General features: G+C 36.0%; 1 protein-coding gene across 7 annotated transcripts in view; it reads left to right on the forward strand.

Annotated features, from left to right (window-relative positions):
* KLHL5 (kelch like family member 5) overlaps nucleotides 1-15,527 on the forward strand; it is a 60,483-nt gene that overhangs the window by 19,828 nt on the left and 25,128 nt on the right. For 2 of the 7 annotated variants that reach the window (XM_075499934.1, XM_075499938.1), the window contains exons 2-3: nucleotides 3,827-3,921; nucleotides 7,787-7,972. In XM_075499934.1, the coding sequence (XP_075356049.1) occupies nucleotides 7,830-7,972 (143 nt within the window). In that variant the 5' untranslated portion in view covers nucleotides 3,827-3,921; nucleotides 7,787-7,829. The remainder of the gene's footprint in view (nucleotides 1-3,826; nucleotides 3,922-7,786; nucleotides 7,973-15,527) is intronic. The other 5 variants (XM_075499935.1, XM_075499937.1, XM_075499936.1 and 2 more) reach the window with 3 other exon arrangements.

Raw genomic sequence — 15,527 nt, forward strand, 5'->3', positions numbered from 1 at the left:
TTAAAATATTGGAATTAGTTTACTGTAGATTTAAGTATGGAAATGAATTCAAATATAATATAAAATGTACATTTATATTTGAACATTAAATACAAGCAATATTTCAGAACTCATCAGTTGTGTCCTAACCTTGAACAGTTTAGTAAGATGTCTGTAATTGATTTTAAGACAAGGTCTGAATGTACTGGGTGGTAGTTACTCTGCAGTATTGCTCTGTATGAACAGTCTTGGAGTTAGGATGTTGTAACTTCCAATCTAAGTCTCCCCCCACCCCTCAACAGTTTTCAGTCTACAGAAACCTTTGATAAGTCTTTTCTTTCAGCTCAGTCTTACTGACCTTTGAGGCTGTAAGTTCGTTAGGACCCCCAGTTGTGCTGTGTATTTCTGTGTATCTCCTGTCACAAAATAATGCAAACTGTCAAGTAAGGACAGTTGATAGATTCCCTAATTGTGGCATGATAGTAGTATGATACTTGAACTTAACTGAAAAACTATAAAAAGAGCATTTTTTTGCTAGATATATGCATGAATTAGACAAAAATAAGAAACTTTGTTATTGAAAGACAAGTTGTTTTACAGGGGAGAATCTCTAGCCTTCTCACTTCTTTTCTTCCATGCTACTGCTAAAATTATTTCATTTTCCTCTGTGCTTATTACATCTTCACTTGGGTTATGTCTATGCACATTTGAAAAGGGTTAGTGCAGCACAGTTATATAGCATATATGAGGCAGATTTAATCTAGTAAGCTTGAACAGTAGATGTTGTAATGAAGATAAGGTAACGAGGCTTCAGCATTGACTTCGCAAAGCCACAGAGAATTCCAGCTATTTATTTGGATGAAATGGTCTTCCATCCAAGATGATCATATTTTTGATCATGTGATGATCAGTGATTGTCACATGCTTTGACTACATTAAAGCTCTGTCAGGTATGGTTTTGTACTACTGCACTTCTTGATCACACTGCGATGTAGATGTATCATGAGGTAGTCTAAGTAGTTGTTTTCCAGACAGAATGCATGTTACTGGTGACGTTTGTGTGGGTATGCGAATTCATTGCACCAAATCCAAGGCATCTCTTAGAAGTAAGACAGGAAATGTCAGTGCTATAATCAAAGGTCTAGCTGCAATGAAACATGCCTACATTATTTCTTAGCAAAACTAGAAACAAGTGAAGATGCACTAGTATTGGCTTAGCAGGCTGTGTATACGTGTCTTTGTTGGGCTAGCATAGGTAACACTGGAGTCTGCGCGCCAGCTTCTCATGTCCGTTGTTACTCATGCTAGTTAGATTAAGGTTAATGCAGATATATTTGTGTTTGCTTGAACCTGTGCCTTTTGAGTGCAAGACTGTAGTTCTGACTATTGCTATAATTCTTTTCTCTAGCATAGAGTAAATCACTAGACCCCAAGTTCACATGCATGTGTAGCCTTACTGTGCTCTTCAGTCTCTTCACTTCACTTTTGTCCTCTTTCCATTGTCTTTTCTTATCTTGAATTATGATACACTATGGATTTTTAGCAGTCTTTGTTGTTACCGTCTATGGCTTCCTCCTTTTATTTATGCTCTTCCCAGCTTTTGGAAGAGTGTCCTGATTTTTACTATTGCTTGCTTTTTCCAAGAATCCTTTCAGCATCCTTCTTTTCAACAAACTCCATTCTCTGCAGCTGAGGTTCTTGTCTTACTAACTTTGAAGAAGGAAATATTTTACTCCTTACAAAGTATAATATAAAATCATGGAAGCTGGCATAAAAGCTGGCATATTATTATTTCAGTAAGTTGTGTTCTGGTCTCTGTGTGCAATAAAATGTCAGCTAGCTTGAAGACAGCAGTGTAAACAACCAAATTGTTGAAAAATATTTTTAAAACTATTTCAAAACATTGTTTGTAAAAACTGCAATGCAAGAAGCCATCTTAATGCAGCAAGAAAGTTGCAAAATTAAGATGTGTTTAAAAATGCAAAAGCTGTATCTTAATATGTATCCTAATTTGTCCAAGGGGAGACATACTCCATCATCTCTAATGTGTATGATCTAAACAATTGACTGCCCTAGCCTAAAGATGACTTGAAATTGCAACAGATCTTCTAATTATATTATTACCAAAAAAATACCTTGAGATCATGGGTTTGTTATGCAGTATAGTGAATGTGGTGTCCTGTCTCAAAGTAGACAATTAACTTACCTTTTGGCTGCATAGGATTTCTTTTTCTTTTCTTTTCTTTTCTTTTCTTTTTTTTTTTTTTTTTTTTTTTTTTAGTTAGGAAGTCCAGATACTGGAGATTTGTCTGTTCTAGTAAGAGAATAAATCCCTTTGCTGGTTTTGAACAGTAGCAAAACTTACTGGTGAAACTTATTGGTGATTTGCTAGAGTAAATTCTATACGCTTCATTTATGATTGCAGAGTTCCGCTTTGATCAGTCAAACACTGGCTTTTGATTTCATTGACGTTATTCTTGGGTTTGCATTACAAGAATGTAAACAGGAGCATGTAATTTATAGTCAGAGGTACTATGCATTATTTTTCTTCCTTTTATTGTCTTCTGTAAACGCAAGGCAGTCACACCCATTTTCCTGCACACACTTAATGATTTTCATCGCTTATCTCTAAACCTCTTTTATTATTTTGAACTTTATTTTGAACCTTTTTGAGGTGTGAATAAAACTAGGATTTTTACTATTTTTCTTCTTTGAAATGTCATTATACTTACTTTTTTTAATATCTGTATACATTGAGATGTCTATATTGGTTTGTTGATTTTCTGTTTATTTACATGTCATTTATAAAGCTAATATTCTTTATGCATGAATTCAGATTTAAGATGTTGATGTCAGTTACTTCATTTTCTGAGAAACAAAGTGGTGTTCACTGGAAACATAGTAGTGAGGAGAAAAAAAAGGTATTTTTTCCCATCTCTACAGTTTTGCCAGTGTTTACTAGTACTAATGCTTTCATCTACACCCAGTTTGTGTTAGAGAAGCATATGTGAAAGAGAAGCCAATTCTATGCACAGGTTATTCGTGCTCCAGTTCCCATTTTGCACCATTTTCAGTGTATCTATGAAAGCCTTTTGGGTTGGTGTATAGTGCTGCCTGCAAATTTCAGTAGTGTGGATAGAGCATTTGCTTTTCGTTTGGTTTCCTAAAGGGAACAAGTTTATGCAGTTGTGTTCTGCATCACCTCTGCCATTTCCCTGGTAGCTTTAAAACACATGGGCTGTTTTTATCTTAATGTGAGGGTAGGCAAAAGTCTCAAAGATAACGTCACTCCTCACAAATGGCAGCTAGTTAATGGAGGGAAACCCAGCTTATTGCCTTCGCTGAAAAAGGGTAGAATTCATCTGCTGCAAAGCTGGCTGCGCAGCGCAGCTTCCTGTTAGTCACATTATTTGCTGTCTCTTGCCTAGTGAGGCAATGCCTTAACGAATTGAGGGGAAAGGAGAAGAGCTAGACTTGTGGTGGTAGATGGAGTGGGAAAAGGAGACGAGGCATAGAAATCTTTTGAAAAACAGACTTCATCTGTTGATTCTGTGAACCAGCCTGTTGAGTCGACATAGTAGCAGTATATTTGGGGTATTTTCTCCATCAAGATTTTGCAGATAGAAATGCTGTTGTAATGCTGCCTGACTCCTTTGTCCAGTCAAGGCTCTGGAAACCAGCTGCACTTCAACATGTTGCTTCTGTCAAAAGAAATGTGACTTTTTAATGCAAGGAAATAAGCTGTTACTTGCTGCAAAAGGTTAGAAGAGACAAGGTGGTACTTATATATAACGTCAGCATCTGTACTACATACCCTTGATCTAACCATGTCACTCTTATCTTGCAGTAAAACTACATTTTTGCAGGTTCATAGGATTTCATATTATCTCGTGGAGAAGTTGACCTTTTTTAGAAGTACAGATGAGGTTACAGCTAAATTAGGTGAGCTGATCGTGAACAGTTTTAAATATGAGTGAATTTACACATAATTTTCAGAGATAATTTTTTCCGACAGAACTCTATACAATTTTTCAGAAAAAATATTTTAAAATTAATTTCAAATTTTGGATTTTGTTCCTCTGTCTCTGTTCCAAAATGAATAGTTTGAAATGTGTATTTTATTTTTTTTTCTTGGTCATAATGAAGTCTTCATTGCTTCTTTTATATTTCAAAGACAAGCATGCAGACATTTAACCTAAAAGGTACCTTCCTAAAAATAATTTAAAATGCATACAATAAAATGCTTGAAAAAAGTTTTGCAACCTGTGTTATAGCCAAGGTTAATACTCATTGGAATTCGTAGGTTGTTAATTAATATGTGTGATTGCTATAAAATAACCACTGTAACTCCTCCTTTAAAATTAATCTCAATGCTTTAAAATAATTAAAATACAAATCCTGTTAATAGGAACTGATTGTGCTTCTCCCCCATAAAATTTGAAAAACACCGATGCCTCTCTTTTGAGAGAGAGAGTTTAGTAAAAGTTGGAGGAAAGAAGGCTTGTATATGTTATGGTTTGGTTTGTTTTTATATTGAAAACTGTGCTGTGGCTTTGTTTAAGCTACAACAATGAAGCCTGAAACAACAGCAGAAGGAGAGGTGTGAATTCAGTGCTCCGGTCATCATCACCATATATGCTTTTACTTTTGAAACTCATTTATCCCACTTTACTAGCCCAGTTAATTGCTTCATTGCTTTGCAATGAAGTGTTATATTGGGCAGAGCTCCTTATTCCAAACATCCTACTTCAATAAATAAAATCCTTTAAAAATGAATGGTTTTATAGCATGGCTTATACATAATTTTGATTTCAAAAGGCATGCTCATATAAATTCTTTATTAGACAGAGAAGTTGAAGAAAGCTGGCATCTTTAGTACATGAATGTTTGTCACCAGGATAGTAAAATGTTTAGCTAGCATGGGAAAGGCCTTGTCCTTAGAGTAACTTTTATTTTTACAGTCATCCTGAAATTGTACCATACTTAATAAAGTCAGTGCTAGATAGGATCTTTTTGACATAAATAGGGAAAGAAAAGAAAGACCAAGAAAAGTGTGATTGAAGTTTAAGAATACAAAAAGGAAACCCTACGGACTAATGTTCTAAGACTCTTAATAATATTTCCACTTAATGTGTTAAAAATACTATCTTAAATCTTAATCTTAAAGGAACATGCAGAAAGGGTTCTTTGGTACATTTATCTCGTGCACCGACAGCCTCAGTCGTTAATGAAATTTTCTTAGTAGTACGTGTGAGGTGTGCAGAAGTAGCAATACCTCTAGCCTATGGGAGGCAAAATTCATACTATACCTAAAGATAAATTTGAGTCGAGAGCCGCATCCAAAAGGAGCAGAGCTGCTTTGATACTGCGAGCTGCAGGACCTTGCAGCTGGGTGTTCGCTTTGAGCATGGGATTCACAGGTCAGTGTAAGATATCCAGGTTTCCTCTCTTCAGGTGGAAGGGATGTAGGCCAAGAATTTTGGAAGGCATTTCAGTACTACTGCTGGGAGAGAGAAAAGCAGGTCCTTCTATTCCTCTGTTCTTCCCTTGCTTGTGTATTCTCCCAAGCTGTCATGGCTGTGGCAAACTGAACTGGGAAACAGATTTGTAAAAGAGTTTGGGGAAGGAGAGAGGTTTGAATTTTTCATAACCAGTCATTGGGTAATAGGTATAAATAGCCCTTGAAGCTATATCTTTCCTTTTTTGCAAGTACCTCAACTGTTAGACTGACTCTTTCATGTTCTCTTCATGGGCCGCTGAAGCTTAATCTTTCTTTCCTTCTCCCTTTCCTTCCTTATAGAAAGTGGTTTGTAAGTTACTGGCTAGAGGACAGGTGTAGGGTTGAACTTCTTCAGGTGAGGGGAAGAACTAAGCTTGGCTCTGTTGTGTCCTGAATAAGTGCTTTATCATGGGTAGTGGAAAACAGACACCACTGCAGTTATTTTTCTTTATTGAACAAGACTGCTGACTGCCACAGAGTTCTGTGCAGAATGTACACGTGTGCAGTCTTGGGGCTGGCAATAGCTCTAGTGAGGATGTGGTCCAGCAAAGTGCTGGCTTAGAAAGTTTTTTCCTTCTCCATACTATTTTGTTGGTTCTTCAGTTCTATCTGCATAACTCTTTGTGAGGTTGTAATGTAAATCAAATCCTTGATATCATGTTATTTTTTTATCATTATTAATGGGGTCAGTTTGAGGAATCTGGGTTAAAATATGGTTCAACCAAAAAAAACCCCAACCTGTATCAACACAATTGAGGATGTGATAAATTGTAATAGGGAACAAGAATTTCCTAAGCATTTTCTTGTTGACCAGCACCCTGTTCTTTCCACTTCTGTTTCTTTTGCAGGGTTGCTGGTTTAAGAGTTGCTTTCCCTGAGTACTTCTTTCTCATTCACTGTGAGAATGCCACCTAGTTTTGCCAATGTAGTGTTTTTTATGGTTACATGGTTATATTTTTCACATATATGAGTTCCTTGATTCAGTTTCCAAAATGGCCACAAAGAATACTTATTCCAGCTTGTCAGAGGGCCAGTGGTGGAGCAGAACAAGTGACTGACTGGGGGCGAGAAGCTGACACAGCTTAAATAAATGGCTAACCACAGTTTCAGAGAGCACATGTAAGATAAAGTCCTCCAAGGGAAGTAGGTAGGCAGGTATCTCATTTCTGATCCATTACTAGATTTAGGTTTGAATTAAGTGCCAAATTGCTTGGCCAAATTTAGCTATCTGGGCACATGCGGAAAAAAAAAATACCCACACAAAAAAAAAAAAAAACCCAAACCAAAAAACACCTTTACAGAACATCTTCTGCTGAAAATTTAGACTTTGATTTTGAGGAGCTCTGTCTTGACATGAATATGGTAGGCTAAGGACTGAGCTAAGTCTCTTGGTGGATTTAGCCCTGAGCATGCTGCCTGAGTTCATGACATCTTTGTGAAAGCAGAGGTCTGGATGCAGATCTTGTGAATCCATGTCCTTCCAAATGTTATGGTAGGTCCAGAGTATTTTATAACTTGCCTGCATTGTGGAAAAGTAAGTAGTAGTCAGTTAAAGAACTGTGAGCAAAAGAAGGTGCTTCCCTCAGTGTACAAAATTAGGATTAATCTCCTCTATACGTCCTAGGCCCATGCATTTCTTTTACCTTTTCTCTGTTCCTCTTTTCTCCCAAGCTGCTGTGTGTATGGACAGGAATAACTTTTCTCCCCATCCACCCTTGCTTTTCCCCTGTGTTGGCTTCTACTGTGCTAGATCTCATTTCAGACACACAAGGCTTCATGGAGTAGGAGTGGTAGTATATTGATGTGTTTCGTGATGGTTTTTTTCCCCTGCATGCGCACACTCTTTCACTAGCTCCATATATGCTGAGTTTTGTTCTAGCCACCTTAGGCTAAGTGTGAAGCAAGACTTTAACATACGTGTGAAGTAGGACTTTAAAATATGTGGCAGGGAGAGGTTTGACTCCTTATTGCATCTTTCCATTGCTTTTTCAGTTTGCAGAGTATTGGTTGATGGCTGTTCTTCCTAACCATCTGACAATGCTATAGATAAGATTACTGGACTGATCTTTGTGTGTCTGTTAGTTGAAGAGTGCAACATTAAATGATTGTACCTTTTTCACAAGGGTTTAGATTAGGTTTGGAGGAAGAGAGAAAGTATGAATATGAAGAGAAATAAAATAGCAGGAAATAGGTATTAAATCATGTATGTCATTTTTAAAGTCATATGTGATTTTTATTTTATCATCTGTAGATAGAATTGCTGCACCTTAATATTGTCTGAACTAAGATTTCTGTTATTGTCCTCAGCAGAACCTCCAACAGCAGTCATACTTTATCATCTTGTCAAACTATGGAGCCCTGTACCTCAGATGAATTTTTTCAGGCTCTCAACCACGCTGAACAAACTTTTAAAAAGATGGAGAATTATCTTAGGCACAAACAGCTATGTGATGTGGTGTTAGTTGCTGGTGATCGCAGAATTCCAGCTCACAGGTAAGTTCATTATAATTTGAAGTAACTTCATATTTGTTTACAAATGCACCTTCAAAGTGTGTCCTGTGTTTTGTTTAAAAAGGATCAGAACATCCTAAACAATTTAGAATACTTTAAACATGCTTATGTTTTTTAACAGTTATTTGGAAACTAAAAGTTAACTTCTGTCTGTTGTATGCAATACAGCATCAAAAATAATTGTGATGTTTTCATGCTCTACTTTTTGTCTTCAAGTGTATAGTAAGATATTTGCATAACAACATAAAAACCCCAGAAGTCCCAAATACACCCTCAGAATATTAGTATTAGTAGTGGTTTCTGTACCATAGAATGACTTAAAAATTTTTTCATAAATTTCATTTTTTCTTTGTATTAACAGTTAAGTTGTTGGAGTCACAATTGGCAATAAGGACAGTCTTCTGTCCACATAAAGGTTTTTTGCTCCCATAGTAAGAAGAGTCCTTTGATAGTAGACTACTGAACACTGACAGAAAGTATTAGAGGGCTAAATTAAATGAAACTTTACCCTATCTGTCATCTGTGTAATTAACAGATCATACAGCATGCCACTTAAAAGCTAGGAAAATACCAAAGATTGTGAAACAAAAGTATGAATAACTGAAGCATGTTACAGTATTTAATGCACAGTATTAATAGTTCGAATAGGAACCTAAGTATAATTAAGCTATGGTTTCATAAGATTAGGTCTACAACAGAAATAGCAGCCTAAAGCATTCTTATTTTCCATTGCTCATTCCTGCCCCCACAGTGAAACTACATTTTAATACTATAATAGTAGTAAAAAGATGGGAAGAGGCTGCTGGTTTGGGTTTGGTATTTTTCTTAAAAAGCCAGATCTCTGCTTTTGTTCAGGTATCACAACTGAGGGAATGATAGCATGGGGATGGGAGCTGACTTGAGGAGCAGGGAGGCAGTTACACCATAACCTGCTGTTGCTCTCAGAGGCTTCATTGTATGAAACTTCATTTTTAAACAGTCAAGATTATCCCTGATTTTTCCAAGTTGATTTAAGCAAATCTTACTGCCGTTACTGCTAAAATGGGTGGTTCTGCTCTCCACCCAACCCGTGACCCGAATTCCTTTGTAAACACTTATAGCCACATAGCTGTGGATGATGATGAATCCTTTTTGGAGAGACAATAGGGTTGAGCAAGATGATTTGACTTTCCCTGTGGCTACAGAATTGCTTAAGATTGGTCTTCAGTTTGGTCAAATTAGTTGCAAAACTGCATTGTCCTTGTGGAAAGAGTGAATCGGATGAAAACAGCGCATGCACACACCCCTAGTGGATTTGCACCCGCTGAAGTAATTTAGAAGTCAAAGAGCTTTGGAGTGCTGTAAACAGGAAAAATGGTGATTATAATAAGGAAATAATTTTACTTCCTTATGTGGCCAAGGTAGCGCCTTTGCAGTATACAGTTCTGGAGTATGGTTTATGTAATAGTTAAAAAGTGTAGAAAGGGTGCAGAGGACAGCTGTGAATATCTTGTAAGGACTGGAAGATTTTTTTTGCAACAAGATAAACAGAAAGACAACATGCTAACAAGTTCTTTAATGTGGTTCATACCTGTTTCTCATTTATTTAGAGAACTGACTTTGCTCCTCCAGTTTCTGCTACTGTATCTATTTCTGTAGTGCATTAGGCATATGCTACCACCTGTTAATTGCTATGGTCTTCTCTTCTTAGGAAGAGAAACATCTTGCTGTAGTTGGTATATTGTGTTTTAAATATGCATGAAACTTAAGGCCAAAGAAGCACACCTTGTGCTTGTAGCAGGAGGTGGGAGGCTTATGATTGTCCTTAGTTCACTTCATAACGTTGGAGCAACTTGGAAAGAAGCTTTGACTTTTGTGTAGTAAGTTTTTTCTCCTTACTGTTTTGTTTTCAGAGAAACATAACAATAACTACAGTCTTCATCTCAGTAGGTCCAAAGTACCTCACTGAAAATTGAACTTTTACATAGTAGGAAAGATGAAGAGGGAAATCTTAGATTTGGTTCAGAATTTTATAGAAATTCAGTAAGAAGACTCGCTTTATGCACTTGTAGTAGCCTGTGTTATAAGAAGAAAAATCTGTAGGATTTTTTACTGCCTGCATCCAAGTTCTGACTTCTTTAGTACTGACTGCAGGCTGGAGCAGTCAGTGTGTTTTGGAACACTAGTGATTATTTTATCCTAAGACTTAATAAGCAAACAAATAGATAGAACAATTAAATAGATATTAGCTTAATGTCTTGGCCTTCTAAGATGTGTAAGAAAATAGAAAGTTCACTTACACTGGACAGCTCCCCCCCCCCCTTTTTTTTTTCTTAAGAAAGATAAAAGGGTTTTTCTTAATATGTGGTCACATAGAATTGGTAAGAAAGAACATTTTTCATTATTATTAATCACACTCATATATGGAGAGGAGTTTTCAGATTTTCTGTTTTGAACCTGATATTTTTAATAGTTCTGTATTTTTTTCTTAATTCTCAGTTTCTACTTTTGATGATATTTGAATGTTCTGAGGTATATGATGTATGTTTTTAGAGAAAAGAGCAGTGGGTTTGGTGTCTGAAATAGTATTAAGCAGAGATAATACATTATTGTAAAATTCTGAAGGGTTTTGGTTTGTATCTATTCAAAGAATTCAGGCTATGAGTCTACTACAAATAAGAGTATCACATGTAGTCATGATTTTTCTGAATATGGCGTTCTCTATTATTCTGAGACTGTTTATCTTCTCATTCTGTGCTGAAATTATAGCTAAGAACTTATTTAGGCGATCAAGAAGCAAGTAGGCAAGGGGACAGTTCTCCACAAGGAAAAAATGCATTATATTCCCACTCCCTTAGCCTGCAGTTCCATAAAGAAATTTTGCCAGACTTTTAATTAAATTTAATTTAATGTATTTAATTAAGCTTTTCATATCAGGTGCTTTTTCTGTGTCCACTGCAATTTCAGATGTCTAAGTCATTTATTACATTCAGCTAACTGCTATATCCATAATAAAAGTTTGGTTTGTTTTTTAATAACCTGCTGATCAGAACATTCACACAAGAAAAGGGAGGTATGTGTAAATTCTGGGCCAGAGGGGATTTAAAGCCTGCTCTGCATCCTTTAACCAGCAACCTGAAAATCTGTGCAGAGCCATTTTCTTTCTTCTTGTTGACACTGAAAGATGGAAATACAAAAGACATGGGACTAAAGGAAAGAAGGCAAATGGAAGCTTAGGTACTCTAGGGGTTAGGACACTTGTTTGGAAGAGCACAAATCCTGGTTTGCAGACGTTTTGTCTTGAGGCTTATTTATCTTTGTACTTCTTTTCCATACGGCTTAATAATACTTCCTTTCTTTCGCAGTCTGTATTGCCTTAGTTTGTAAATCCTTCACTGCAGCCTTTTTTTTTTTTTAGCTATATGTTTATAAAAATTTAACACAAAATATCTTTCTAAAAAGTGAAAGTATATAAAAACACAGTTCTGTGATAGCTTTATGTTAGAAAGGTACTATTGCTACTAACAGTGTGGTTGTTTTGAAAAATTTTACTGAAGGGTTTATTGTAATCGTCGTTTCAGTGTCAGAAGTAGCAAACGAATTTTGAAAGGTTTGATTTCCCTGGAAGAGATCTATAATTAGAAATCACTTTAACATAAACATACTGCATCTATTTTCAGGTATTGCTTGCTTTTAAACATACTTAATTTAAATAAATACAGATATATTAGCAGTGTGAGATAGTACCACTTTCATACTTTTTATTACTGACATGCTTGTTATCAAGAATAGTAACTAGCTGAAGCCACCAGTGTATGAGGTGCTTCATACTAGGACGCATGAAATATTCAGTATCACCTTACAACTTCAGTGAATGCTATTAGTGAGTTCCCTAGGATTATTTTCATCTGTTACACAGCCGCAAACAAGGAGTTGCCTAGGAAGTGTCCCTTTTATCTTTAAGATGTTAAGAACCTTTACTTCATTCTGCCAGGTGAATCAGGTTGGGAGATACTAAATCTGTAAATTGCCAGGTTTGACAGCTAACATCGTTTTACGTAATAATTGCTTTGAAGACCTAAAAAACTCTCTAGATGATGCAGCTTGTGGCAGTTCCAACAAGAAGTACAATTTAATTCAGGCATCCCACCGTGCTTACACATATTTTAGTGGTGCTCAGTAGAAAACTCTTCAAAATAAGTTAAGCCGTCATGGTGGATCTTTCTATTTTTGGATCAGTACAAACCACAGGAATTAAAGACATCAGTAGCTTTGGAACCTCCTGTAAGAGCAGGGAGACATATTGAAACACCCAGATTTTGTCAGTATTTAGCCCATAGCTGTTGAGTGTTTTTCCAGAGAGATTAATCGTTCAGACATCTTACGATCTCCCAGATGAAAAATTCTGGTATTCATGTGTTCCTTTTTCTCTACGTTTTTCCTGTGCACTGAAAAAGAGCAGCATATAATAGTATATAATAGCATATGCTACTGCATATAATTCAGTAGCCCAATTCTTGTAATCTTATCTATGCAGAATTGAGTATTTGGCAGTAGCTGGTAATTAGGTAAGAAGGAGAGTAAAGGTAAATATGTTTGACATCCACAGTCAAACAATACAGTGCCAACTGTATTAAGGCTTTTTCTTGGTGTGTGGGTTTTTTTTTTGTACTGTTAAGAGGCCTCTCTAGTGTCAATATATATTGATTTCGTAGGCATTTTAGTTGGGCCAATTATGAAAGAAATATTACTCTTAGGGGAAAAAGACTACAAACTCAGAATACAAAAAACATAGGTTTCTTCAGTTTCTAAACTGAGGAAAGGCAGTATTTTGTAGCGTCAGTAGTTCCAAGTGCACTCTTAGTATGGATGAATATGTTAATTTTAATGATTAATAAGTAACACAAAGAGATTCTCTTTATGTTAAATACTAACAGAGCCATGATGCCTCTATTTAACAAGGAGATTGTGAATATAAGTGTAGTTTTTATAGTCATTGCACAGATTTTCTTTTGAAAAATCATACTTGTCACTTACCTCTTTTAGAGCTTTTGTAGCAAAAAGGTCAAATATGGATGGGGAAAGTCCTTCGTGGATTCTTCAGTTATATGAAGGTATTAGCTGCTTCACGTTGTATAATCTGTATGTAGGAATGCAGTTTAATTTCAGACAACCCAAAAAAAGGTTGAAAGAAAAATCAGTTACTAGCTATGAGATTAAAAGATCAATGAACAAGTGGGTTTCAAATGGCATGAGTAAAGTAGTAATTGATTTTTATTGACTAGTGGGAAAAACATAGGACAAGAAAAGGCCAGTTGGCTGAAAGTCTGCCTTTGTTTTCTTTTATGCTAGCTCAGTGCCACCTTGATGAATTGTCACTGTATCTTTTAATCCCCTTTCTTTCTTTGAAAGAACTTTTTTTCTAAATTAGTTGAATTAATAGAAAAGTATGGATACCTGTTCTAAGGCTTTTAATTGTGAACATGCTTCTTGGCTAAAATTATTACAAAATTGTTATCAGTATAATTTATGCTTTGGCATATTACTTGTATTAATCTACTCCTGGGCTGCACATCTTGTTTCGGCATATGCAAGTCACTCTCTGGAAATCACTTAACACTGTGAAGCATGTATACCTTCTCATGAATCCAAACACAAGTTTGCAAAAATAGCAAATGGATTGCATTTTAAATTTCTAATAATTTATTTTGGAGGACTTCAAGACTGGAAATAACAGGGAGAAATTTGCTGATATCAAACAGCTGGTAGAAGGTGTTTGTCTGGAGCCTCGGGTTATTATTTGGCACTTCTTCAACAGTTATTGCTAAGATATGTACAGTCCAGCCATTTTCTAAATAATGCTGCAGCTAACTAAACCAGTTGCACTGTTGGGGGAAGAAAAAAAGAAAAAAAAAAAAAAGCCAAACCCAAAACTGTGTTAAGATTAGGTTTTACCTTCTGTTTCCCATCGCAGAGACCCTTCTTTTTCAAGCTCTATTCAAGTCAGTATTGCCAGAGGTGACTATTTTAAGTTATTTATTTTGCCTTTTTTTTTTCTTTTGAATTCTGAATTGGACCTGCAGAGATACTTGGGTTATTCAGATCTGTCCATCTACACATTTTCCCTTCCAATGAGAACCCCTATTTTGTACATACAAATCTGATCTTGTCATCTCATTCTAGCATCAAAAGCAGTTGCAGAAACTCTCCCTTGATGCTTAGACGAATGTACTCCAATTTCACTAAACTTCTACAGATCTCTAGGAGGCAGTATTTTCATTCAACTGCAGGTGTCATTAAACCTGAGGTTAAAATGCCTAGAAGTGATGCCTGGGCGCTACCTTGCCAGAATGTTCTAATTTTTCTCAGCAAGTCAGCCACAGAAAAATTCTCGTATTTCAAGAACAGTATGTTCTTTAAAAGAACAAACTTTATTTCTCATTACAAAACTTCAGTCATACAAGATGTTAAAATAAAATTAATCTTTTCCCCATACGCTCTTAACCCAATTCTGTTGCCTCAGCAACTATAAAAAAAGGATTACCCTACTGTAGGTCTGACCAATGGTCAATGGTCAGAAAATCAGCAAGAAAAAAGTAGTTGAAATTAGTTAACAATTCATTGCTTTGCAGTTAATTAACTGAGACAGTTCTTTGTAGTTCATTACTTTGTGTACATACCTGCAACTTGCTTCTAAGTACGTACCTTACTCCTAAGCATTGGTGCTCACCTTTTCAATTAATTTTACTCTGTTTTGTGGTTCCTGACCTCTGTCATCTTAACAAGCCAATATAATGATTCAGCACAGAATAAACTGACATTTCATGAAGTATTAGATTCATTGAATGTATGCAGATGGACTGTGTAGTGTATTTGCAGTAGGCTTGGTTCTTGGGCTTGCTGCTTGTATAGCTCAGTACATATGCAAGTGTATTTATACTTGAATTCCCTATGAGCAAGGCAACAGTGAACTGCTGAGGCACAAAAATTAATCCAAACCACAAGGCTGTTCCTGGAGGTCTCTTAGGGAAGAGACCAGCAGACCTCATGAATAGTTACGGTAGGTTTCATACAACAGAACTATGGGTTGAATATTCCTGCTCCACATGATTTCCTTTCTCTTTCACCCTAGTCCTGTGAACACATACTGAGACATGCATATTTTTCACAAAATTCATGCATATTTTGTGGAGTGGCATTGTTAGATGTACTCAGTGTTTTACTCTCAGTAATCCAAAGAAACGTCTGTTGTGCACTAACATGTTTACTTAATCAGTATCTTAAAATACTCAGAATTGTTAACAAAAGGCCAAATACATACCCACAAAAGAGATTACTCTGTACCATCTCTGTGTTTACTATGCCTAGTTCTATTATTAGTATTAGTAAATGAATGCATATGTGTGCACCAAGAGTAAAAGCATTTTAAAGCACTTTGAAAAGGACTAGTTAAGTCATTCTTTCACGTTTAAAAAAGTAACTGACATAATATAAATGGAAGTCAATTCAATTTTTTTAAATTTCAATAATGTGTATTTATATTCCATTTCCAATTTAT

This window comes from Mycteria americana, chromosome 4, assembly GCF_035582795.1.
Source record: "Mycteria americana isolate JAX WOST 10 ecotype Jacksonville Zoo and Gardens chromosome 4, USCA_MyAme_1.0, whole genome shotgun sequence".
In the NCBI taxonomy this organism is placed as follows: Eukaryota; Metazoa; Chordata; class Aves; order Ciconiiformes; family Ciconiidae; genus Mycteria; species Mycteria americana.